This window comes from Denticeps clupeoides, chromosome 19 (assembly GCF_900700375.1).
Source record: "Denticeps clupeoides chromosome 19, fDenClu1.1, whole genome shotgun sequence".
Lineage (NCBI taxonomy): Eukaryota > Metazoa > Chordata > Actinopteri > Clupeiformes > Denticipitidae > Denticeps > Denticeps clupeoides.
In genome coordinates, this window is record NC_041725.1 from 4,383,823 (window position 1) to 4,395,203 (window position 11,381).

General features: G+C 43.4%; 1 protein-coding gene across 4 annotated transcripts in view; it reads right to left on the minus strand.

Annotated features, from left to right (window-relative positions):
* Nucleotides 1-217: 217 nt before the first annotated feature.
* Nucleotides 218-11,381, minus strand: part of LOC114769590 (leucine-rich repeat and fibronectin type III domain-containing protein 1-like protein) — a 109,878-nt gene continuing 98,714 nt past the window's right edge. For 3 of the 4 annotated variants that reach the window (XR_003743235.1, XR_003743234.1, XR_003743236.1), the window contains 2 exons: nt 7,713-8,408; nt 218-1,290 (listed from right to left, as the gene is read on the minus strand). Coding sequence is in view for 1 of the 4 variants with exons in the window: in XM_028962773.1 (XP_028818606.1) it covers nt 7,853-8,408 (556 nt within the window). In the remaining 3 variants the exon portion in view is untranslated. The remainder of the gene's footprint in view (nt 1,291-7,712; nt 8,409-11,381) is intronic. The other variant, XM_028962773.1, reaches the window with a different exon arrangement.

Genomic DNA, 11,381 nt, shown 5'->3' on the forward strand with positions numbered 1-11,381 from the left:
GGCCGAAGCGCTGGACTCATAATAATATTATTTCAGCCCAGAGAAGCAAGACAATATGGATTCCCCTGTTTAATAAGGGATGTTTCTGAGCACAGATAGTCCCTGTGCCCGTGCCCAGGGCCAGGCGGAGCGAGTCAAGAGGTGGAGCAGCCCCAGCAACCTTGAGAAACTGCAGTACACACTTTCGAGAAGAACAGCAAGCATAAGGGCAGCGGGCCTTGAAGAAAAATATTTTATTTCTTTATAAATCCACATATTGTACCTATGAAAGCATAAAATTCCATCTCGGGCTCTGTTATTGTTGTCTTATAATTCAAAAGGAACTATGGGTATCAAACCAGAGATGAACCTCACATACAATTACGTACACAGTCAACTGGAGCAAGAAAAAGAAACGAAGAGAAAAAGAACGCGTGTGTTTCTTTTCTTTCCTTCTTACGACTGGATGGCTCTCGGACCAGAGATGTTCACTGAACCGCTGTTTTTTTCTTCGTCTTGTTGAAGTTTGTGTCCATATTTTCCGAGTCGAGACACTTTACCACCCAGCCACAATCAATCAGAATCTTCAACGGCCGATTTTTCTTGCACAGCCGTCTGTTGATTCCTTTGAAGTCAAAGCCAAAGCCTACATTAGTGTGGGTACTCCACACTGGGGTATCAAATCCCTCATCACATCTGGGAGAGTATCATATTCAGTTCTCCACAAGACTGAAGGAGAGCCAGCCGAGGGAGTCGGGGAATCGAGGAGATGGTAAAGTGCTTGAAAGTTTGCCAAATGAGAGTTTCATTATTGGTACGTTGACATTACATTAAAAATGCACTGATGCTTCCAGTCCCATTGTTCTCCGTCAATGTTGGCTTCATGGCCTGCCGTATGAATTCCTTCTGGCATGTGACCATCGTAGGAAAACTGGAGTCTTAGAGAGGAAACCAGCAACAAATCGCCTGGACTGGTGCTTAGTCTAGGATTCAAAATACAAAAATGGATTCAAACAAAAGCAAAACCAAAACCCATAGATGTGAATCACACAGTAATTTCACATAATTGTCTTCTTTTGATGTGCTGGGCTCTTGCTTATTGTTGCTTATTTTCCTCGAATTGGCCTCGGATCTCAATAATGTTCCATAGCGGCAGCTCCAAAACAGTTCAGCTCTATTCCATGGATCCTGGGTAAAATTGCATAAAGGACTGAGTCCGCGATTGGCTGTCACTGGCTCATGAGCGGAGACCTGGCCTCAGTCCTGTTCAGCCAGGCAGCAAGTCTTCTGATCCCAGATTGAAAAGTTTGCCTAGAGGAAGAAGAGAATAAAAATCCTGTCAGCAAGAGATTAGATTGAAATCTGCCTCAGATCACCATGGCCAATAATAAAACGGGTTCATATCACACCATTCAAGCAGCAGCATAAGATTATGAAATGAATATGAAGTTTTCTAAATTACACACCTCAGTAAAACTGATGTGCGAACATGTTCAAGTAATGAAAAGGTCTATTAATATAAGTGGGTCTATTAATATGTGAGCATGAACCATATCTCCTGTGGGTGAGTCTTCAACACCAGACTCTTCTTCTGACAACAGGGGACAAATGTCTGATGAATTCAATATTCGACTGCTCAGACAAACGTATGCTCAACATTCTTGCTTCTCTTTTTACATTTCTAATTGTTAACATGCATCAAAAAGGCCCACTTTAATACACCATAATAGGAATAGGAAGAAAGGAACACGTGTAAACCAAAAAATGCTGTGTGTGTAGAGGAAATAATTCCTAAACGCTGTTAAATAAAAATATATTCTGCAAGAACATGCAGAATTTGCTGCAGTTTCAACCCAGGAGCCAGTTAAAAACATGATTATTTCATGAAGGTTCTGATCCCATTTTTCAGGCCATGTGCATGACTATTAAATTCTAATTAGTGCCCGGCCCTAGATGGTTATTTTAAAGAAAGAAGAGAAACCCTGTCTGTTGGTGCAGGGGTCAACTGCCTGCAGTTCTACATGGAAAGACGAGTCGTTCAAAATCCACCTGCCTATTTGCACAGCATCACACTCAGAAAAGCATTCTCAAATCATTATCTATCATTTTTTGGGGGGATTTCTTAGCTCTTCTGTCTCAAAATGGTCGTGGCATTATTTTTTACCAGAAAAGACTTCAAAGCATCTGCGAAAGCAGTTTGTCAAAATGACTGAAAATTGAGGGGCACACATAGCTAACTGAATGAAATAAGGCTTATAACAGGGCTCTCGAGTTTTGAAGTTTGCCACTGCGAGGCCACAACCCTAATCTAACCCTAAACATGGATAAAGTTTGCTCAAGGTGGAGGTCACGTGTTTCCGCCTTCTGTGGAGCTCCACACCTCACAGATGCGCACAGATTCATTTACATTTACGGTCTTTACCACACGACCATATTCAGATCGACTTACAGTCAGTAGTTACAGGGACAGTCCCCCCCCCAGTGACACTCAGGTTTAAGTGTCTTGCTCAGGGACAAAATGGAAGTAAGTGGGGTTTGAACCTGGGTCTTCTGGTTCATAACCACTAGGCTACTACCACCTAGATTCCTTCAATGCGCATAGAACAAGTGCTTGAAGCTGAAAGCTGTGTTTCGCTTGCGAAACACACTGTAGGAATTTTTGGCCGGTAATTTCTAAGCTTGAAAAATGGCAGAACTTTATTCTCACGCATGCGGCCATGGAGAAATGGAGCCTGTGGTGGTACAAGTCACAAAATACACCACTATTTGCTGATCTTGCTTGCATGCTAGTTAATAGGTTATGGCAAAAGAAACGTACTTTAAATACATACGTAGAGGCGATGTAGAACTGCCACCATCTGCTTGTTAATTTTCCAGGTCACAGTTGAACAATGGGGGAATCTATGAATCTAGCTTTCTCTTTCTTCATTTAGTTAAGAGCATGATTAGCCTGAGCAGGTTGCTAGTGATACTTCGACTAGCATGAGTAGAACAGTACAGTAACTATCAACCAAAGCCATTTCCGTTCCTATTTGCTGTCATAGGGTGGTAGTAGCCTAGTGGGTAACACACTCGCCTATGAACCAGAAGACCCAGGTTCGAATCCCGCTTACTACCATTGTGTCCCTGAGCAAGACACTTAACCCTAAGTTGCTCCAGGGGGGGACTGTCCCTGTAACTACTGGTTGTAAGTCGCTCTGGATAAGGGCGTCTGATAAATGCTGTAAATGTAAATAAGGAAATAAAACTGAATAAGTCGTTTTTGAACATTTGGCGTATGTAGACTGGCTACTTATCAAGCTAACGCTAACTTATCATTCTACACGCACAAATAGCTCTCAACAGAGGAACAGAGGAAATAATTTAAATCATTTAAAAGGCAAACTGTTGTCCAATGCTCTGTAGTTCTCTCATTATTATGGATATTATGATCATATTAAGCACAGCAACATCAAGTAAATTCCTGACACCAATGGTGTTTATGGTCATCACTGAACAAATTGTTAAGCACTTTTGAGCTTATAAATAGGCTATTTAAAATATTCCTTTTCCAGTCACACAAAAGTCTAGAAATAAAAAAAAATCTTTCAAAAGTAGGTTAATGAAAACAAATATATATCCTTTGGTATTTGGTGTGGAAATAATTGCCAGACCACTAATATGCAATGATATCACAAATGTTATGCCATCTGTTAAATGTTGTAGGCAAAAAAATGATGTGGCATTTGATTTCTGTTCATTTTTAGAACAAATTGGCTCAAATGATTTCTTTGGCAAATCTTAGGTGTGTAGCACAACATAAAGTGCGCACACTGGACTTTTTTTCTCACTTGCTCCCTGCTTCAGCAGAGCTCTTGTGCTCAGCCACATCCAGGAGACTATTTATAGCCAGTTTCCACCCTGCCGCAGTCAGGAGGGAATCTGGTTCTGATCCGCTTCTGGCAGCTGAGCGGGTGAGGTCGCGGCCCACTTTCTGCCATGTGCAAACAATAGTAATTACGTGCTGATCCAGTGACGTCTCTTGTGACTCAGTGACTCGGTTCTTTTCCCATCGTGATTGTTGCTGCCCAGAAGATTAGTTTGTCTCCTTCTCAGTATCGGTGCCTGTGCTCCCCTTCCTCTGTCCATCTCGCATGGACGAACTCTACCCCTCTGCCTATCAGAGCAGTCATCTGCAATTTTCTCCTCTATATGCTCCACCACAATGCTCCTTATCACTCTTATTGCAACCAGGGGCAAGGTTAGATAATTCTGGAAATTTTGGGTCTCTAGAATCATCAATCACCCCTACAGTCTTATGGGTTCCTGATTCATGTCTGTAAGAGGGTAAGCCTCACTGCGATTGGCTGCCTTTGTTTCACGCTGAGGGTAGGTGCGAAATCTCACAAAATGCTCCAGATGTATAAGATATTTAAGGGTAGTCAAAAATAAAACAAGCACGAACACACTTTGTTTTCCTACCCAGGCAGATGGCACCCAGAAAAGATGGCAGCTCATGTGAAGATAATACTTGTTCCTCCTCTCTAAGTCCTGTCAGCCAGTGGTTTATATTTGTACACGTTGAATGTAAAATTGCAACGTGGCCAAAAGGATAATCAAAATTCTTTTTTTTAAATCCTGAATGCTATGTAGTCTAGAGCTCTATATTTTGGCCCGAGTTCGGACGGTTCATACTCAATATCATTCTATCATTTTATTCAGGCTCAGTTCTTCTCAGCTGGTCTATAGTACCTATCCTTTCCGTATGATTCACTGCCTGTAAATTTGTTTTGGTGATTGGTAAATTGGTGATTGGTTTATTTTTCACATGTTGTAAAATAAAAAAAATTGTCCCTCTTAGTCTAAAGCAAAGAAAGGTGGAGTTTTGAAAAGCAGGGTCATGGCTGTAGTAAAATGGTGCAGTAAAAAAACTGACTGTGTGACTGTAATTTATTTAAATGCACCACACAGCATAACAGTCGGCTCGGGCTCCGGACGGGTCCAACTTTTAATTACGATTATAGCTCTAATATAGACTCTATATAGCCTGCAGTGTAAAACAAGGAGAATAAGAACAAAAACCTACAACTGCTGTTTATTTTTTTGCAAATAACAGCTTGAAGTTAATCATTTTATTCCTTTAATATGTGTGTTGTGGGAAGGGATTAGGGTTTGGGTGTCCTGGCTTGTCTTGGGCACAGGCACGGTGGGCTTAAAGGTTGGGATAAAGGTTGGGAACCACCAGCGTAAGAGATTCGTTTTAGTAACAATTGTACTGCATTTCATATGGATGTTGAATCCATGCTCTGTTTTAGAATTATCTATTGTATTTTTCCCGCAGCATCTCGACCCTGGGGCATCCGTCCATACAAAGCTGTCTTTTGAACTTGGCATTACGAACAGCTGTGCTTGTCTTGGACAACGTCTCTGTCGGTTGTCATTTAGTGTCAGACGGATGCAAAGCGGCTGCATTCGTTCCACTGGAGCTAACAGATGTGGCGAGGGATTGTACTAGTGAGAGCTTTGCCCCCGGGGCATGGGGGGAACTGAGCTGGATTGGCCTCAGAATGGCTAAACTGGCACGATGGGGACTTGGAAGTGATTTTTTTGGTGATGATTTTTTTTATGATGATTGCTTATTTTCATCAGCCTTTAGTCAGATGGGATGTTTGGCAGCTGCAGCCATAGATCTGGTTCACAAACCCTGGATCACACACACACACACACACACACACACACACACACCTATTCAAACACACAAAGAAATACACAAAATCACACTGAGGGTCTCGCACAGGTATTGAACCAAAAATGTACGCAAAAACAAAATCATATGATCTCACACCCATAATTACATATACACAAACATTGAAAAGTGTATAAAATTCAGCAATGTTCACTCTAACATTAACACACATGCCAAAACTCAAACACAAATCCCCATACAAAAGTATAAGCTCATAAATATGGGCGCTCAAACAGTGCAAGCACACATACATGAGCACTCACAAATTCAGATCCACGCACATCCAATGATGAACATGAACATCCATGTCACACATTTTATATACAAATGTGTAAGGTTTTTTGATGTTGCCATAATGGGTGCTAATTAGGGGTGTGACGAGACACACACCTCAGCTCACAAGACGAGACAATACATGAGAACGATACAGGAATTTTTAAGTGACAGCTGGCTATATTTGTCCCTGTTTGAGACTTGAAAAAGTGGGCGGGTCATCTACCATTTCACTACTGTCTGCCTGTGATGTTATTTTAACAACTTTATGCCAGACAGGAATTATTGTTACTTGACTATATTGCAAGACTATGGTGGAAGATCTTGTCACACCCTTAGTGCTAATGTGCTAATTATGGGATTTTACCATTGACTGAAATAAAGCAGAGGTACTCAGGTTTATGTTTATCTTATCAGTATTGTTTAATTCCTTTAAAAGGCACCCTCATTCGAAAAATCAAATTCATTATATTGTCATCAGAGATGGGTTGTAAAAACCAATCGGGGGAATGGTGAATTTCATCGTTTATCACACATATTTTGTGCTGATGATAGTGCACATGGTGGGAGACCAACTGCGTTTTTAAGCTGCTTTCTTGAAACAATTGTCCGTTTTTTACAGCATTACCTATAAAAATGCATTTTTAAAATGCAAATGCCGAATATTGGCCCTGTTGGCTTGCCATAGTGGAAAGGGAGGGAAAGGGTGCGCTGTGGTGGCCTCAAAGGAAATGTACATGTCATTATTATTATTACAACTACTACTACTTAATAGTCTTTACTTTGCGGGTAAATTCATGTGGTTTTAATGCATTAACACATATTAGTCTTTTTCTTCCTTCGTTGTGGCGTCCCCTGGATGGATGGCGCCCTTCGCAATTGCTTATATTGCCTGTACCCTGCAGTCATCTGCTATACCATTATCTGAGGTATATTAAATAAAAAGTTAGCACGTACATTATTTGCGCTCTCGCTCACTGTATTTTACTCAACAGACCTGTGCATTCTTGGATAAAAAAAGCACAAGGACCGGAACAGGGGGGATGATTTTGACTGCTCCTCATCCCCCCTTAACTCGAGTACTGATTGTCATGCCATATTTCTAGCCTTGAAGATCTTATTTCTATACCACTTTTATGCCTCTGTCTTGGTAAAATCTGCTGTGTTCCACCCTGGAGTCCTTTATTCACAGGCACAAAAAAAGAAGATCACTTTGGGAGCTTTGATTCCCTTTGTTCCCTTACACATTTCACTCCTGAATGTGATAGTGATTTAAAAATATGAAGGCAGTTGTCCTGTAGTGTTTAATAAGGTTATTTAATGTTATTTAATCAGTGATTACGGAATTATGAAGGGCAGGTGATGTTGTAACTGTTGAATGGAATTAACAAGTATGGTCACTTGCAAATATGTTGCGTGGGCTGTACAATAACACATTTCCCAGTATATTACATACAATTACAATATACAGTTTGTGCTTGACACTAGGTTATAAGGCCTGAAAACCATATTGAAGATGATTTCCGAAAACATTTTTCTCCACTGGGCAACGTGTAACCATGTGGTCATACAAAGATATGAACATTCATCAAGGCTGCTTTCCTGTAGCCACTTGGATAGAGGCTAACAGCAAAGAGAACTCATCACAAAAGAGGATCGCCAAAAAGATTTCCATCTGACAAACAATGACCAGCAGTTGCCAGGCAACCGGCCTCAACAGATAACCAGGACGTACCTTGGACAGGAGTTGCCGGGTTGTAAGACAGAAGAGTCCCTGGGCCAGGAAAGAAACAGATACACAAAAGAACAAAGGAAATGTAATAAATAAAAGCAGATCAGGGATATGGGGCGAGGGGGCCTAGACATGAACCTTTGTTATTGCGATAAGGAATCCTCGTCCTTCACCGATTTGCCATACTCCGGGTTTAAGTCCACCACTGTTGTTCCTTTTAGAGATCCTCCGTAGCCCCCTTCCTGGGACTGTGGCCCCTCGTGCTTGTCTACCAGGGGGCCAGGCGTCTTGTTGGCAGCCGGTGTGGCAGACGCCGCCGATGTTGGGGGCGCGGTGGTCCCAGCTGCCCCAGCCTGACCCCCGTTGGTCTGCAAACAGACGTTGCTAACGTGGGCAGCCTTCTGCTTGTAGTGGTTGCTGTGCAGCTTGTACTTCATTAGAAGGATGAAGATGAAGACCAGAACGGAGGCCACGATAATGCCACCAATAACGATGATCATAGTCCCGCCCAAGAACTGGTCGTGTAGCGAACGGCACTGCCTGTAGTCACGCTCAGTAGTAAAAGCCACGCAGCCCACCAGGCGCGTTGCCGTCAGTGCCGTGATGCCGTCATCGTATACCGCCAGCACACACAGGTCGTAGTCCCGAGATGAGGCCAGGTCACTCAACGTGAAGAGCTTATGATTGGCAGGAATCATCCTGAAAGACGGAGAGAGAGAAGTTTGTGTTATAGAATCCAGACCAAACCGCTCTACCGACTACCGTCAAGAACTAGCCATTGGTGGAGCTCCCCCTGACATCTTTGTTTACTGCATTTTACCAGACGCCCTTATCCAGAGCAACTCACAATCAGTAGTTACAGGGACAGTCCCCCTGGGGACACTCAGGGTTAAGTATCTTCCTCGGGGACACAATGGTAGTAAGCGGGGTTTGACACTTTGAAAGTTTGTGGTGTGTTATCCACTAGGCTACTGCCAGAATTACAGACCTTCAGCAGATGGAACACTGAAGTGATAGTTGGTATGTAGATGTCACTTTGGCACAATGAAAAAGCACAGGAAGCTGTGGTGGAAGCGAGGTGTACTCGCTGTAGAATATTTCAACGATATCAGGGGCCTCGTCAGCATCGGCACATGCGCTCGACCAATCGGCACACACACATTTGGACCAATCACTAACAGACGACGTGGGACACACAGCGAGTGAAAGAGAGAATTGTGATATATCTACTTCCGAGAAGACAACCCCTGTTAGCGGCTGCCCTCACATTCCTTCTAATTTGGTTTATTTTTGCAAGTTGTGAGTGTGATTCCGGGGTGTGAGATCTAGGGTGTGTGAGGGGAGAGTGACAGAGCCACTTCAAATCAGGAAGCTGAATTGTACTTCCCTTTGGTGGTGCTCTGGGGTCAGTCTCCACATTTATCTTGTAATGGCTAAAGTTCGCAGAGGGGTTTAGTAAGCTGATCTTAGAGTGGCGAGGTGCGAAAAAAACCCCGAAAATGAACGTATTTCCCTTGCGGACAGCAAACTGCAGCAGCGCTCGCTTCCACTGCTCAAAAACGGCTAAAGTTTCACACTCTGGAGGAGTGTCCCCCCTCGCCACCTGGCAAAATTACCCTTGACCTTCGCATGACCCTGTCTGGCGTCTTCCTCGTCTCCGCAGGTGAGCACGAGGCAATTTGCTCGACGCATCACTGGGCCGACCGCACTGGAATTTTTTTTTCTCGGGTGGAAAGCATGTATTATTCAAGCAATGCCGCTCTGTTCCTCTTCCATTTATAAACGCTGCCACCGTGTCTGGGGGCATTCGGGTGACACGATGTGGAGAGGAATTACCAACCCATGCTGCGATCCTGTGACCGGTCACAAATTCTAAATGTTGCTTTTCAAATGAGATGTGACCTCTGACATTGCTGCCCAGATTCTTTGAAGTCAAAAGTGATAACTTCAGTAGACAGTCTTGGTGTTGGTGCCAATGTTTCGTTTCGTGTCTTTCGTGGGCATCCAAATGATTTGTAATCATTGATCATTTTATCAATTTTACAGTGGTGGTGAGAATTAACCGTTCTAAGGAGCTGAACAATCAATAATCAAGTATAAACAATGCTAAATGCAGGGAAGTGGAGGCCTAGCGGTTAAGGAAGTGGCCCCATAATCAGAAGGTTGCAGGTTTGAATGCTGATCCGCCAAGGTGCCACTGTGGTGCCATTGAGCAAAGCACCGTCCCCACACACTGCTCCCCGGGCGATGGTAAGGGTGATGGTTAAAAGCAGAGGACACGTTTTGTTGTGTCACCGCGTGCTGTGCTGCTGTGTATCACAATCACTTCAATTTATCACTTAAAATTATTTTAGCTCATCAGGAAGTAAATTTTTAGGTCGCATAAAACAAACACCATTACAGTTTTTTTGTACAATTTTCGTAAAATGTGGGTTAGAATGACAATCCTCACAATACTATTTCCCATCATGCATTCAGACTTTAAATGGAGGCTCAGACAAAAACAGGTGAGGGAGCCCCAGGTTTATAGAACTCAAAAAATTGAAAGTAACAGCTGTATTAAGGCTGGCAATGCACAATTTTACCCAAATGAACACCCATAACACGTACATGCACTTAGCAGCTATGAAGCTCATGAAGTAGCAATGTACTGTTTTCAAGTACTCAGGTTATGTTATGCTGTGTATTTCATAATTTAATGCAAACCACTAATTAGGGTCACATAAAGCCAACATGCATGTAATCTGATGGGGTTAAAAATGAGAAGCACTTTCAGATCTGTCCCGATCCGTAACTTAGGCTTTTGGCATTGATGGACTTGCGTCAAGTGATATGCCTCGCACTGGGAGTCACTTTTAGGCTTGACCCCTTTCACAGGGCTGTCACTCTGTCACATCACTGTCACAACAGCGAGTGCCTGGGGGGGGCGGTCAGGGGGCTGGATGGGGGAGGGCGGGGAGTCAGCGCGGCTGTTTTTTCCGGGCGGGCCGCTGAGAGGCTGTTACAGACTGTAGGCTTCAGAAGCACGGCCACCCGCTGTCATCCGCTATTGCTGGCCTGCTGTAATTACCGGCTGACACAAGCCTGAGTGGGACCAGAAGATACAGCCATGCAGGCAAATAGGCAATTAATGAGCGGATCACCTCGAGAAGGAGAAGGAGAGGGGGCCGGGGGAGAAGATAAATAGTCCGGGGGACAGGAGAAGTCCCCTTATCGCGAGGACAGATATGAGAGCTGTGAGGGGGGGAAAAGAAGCGTCCAACTATGACATTTTGCACCGCTCCCCACCTCCTCCAATTTATTTCCCCGTTTCTTCCTTTTTTTACCTCGAGGTGAGAGGTGATGGAGTTGGGCCTCGTCTACTCAACCTTCCATCTCCCCTCGAACTCACTGCTCCCTTTTATCCACAGGGATCAAGACTCATGTGTACTTAATTGATTCTGAAATGTGTTCTGATTACTCCGCGGCACCATAAACCAAAGAACTCCCTTTGCCTTCTGCATAATTAACAGCAAATTGCTTTTCGTATGTATTCTTTTTTTTTTGGTCTTAATCTATCCACGGGGACGTGGCAAAAGTTAATTATATGCTAACAGGCTTCCTCAATGAAGAATCACTCCTGAGTCGCCGGCGAGGAAACGGTCGTGGAATAATAAAGGAATATTACAAAGA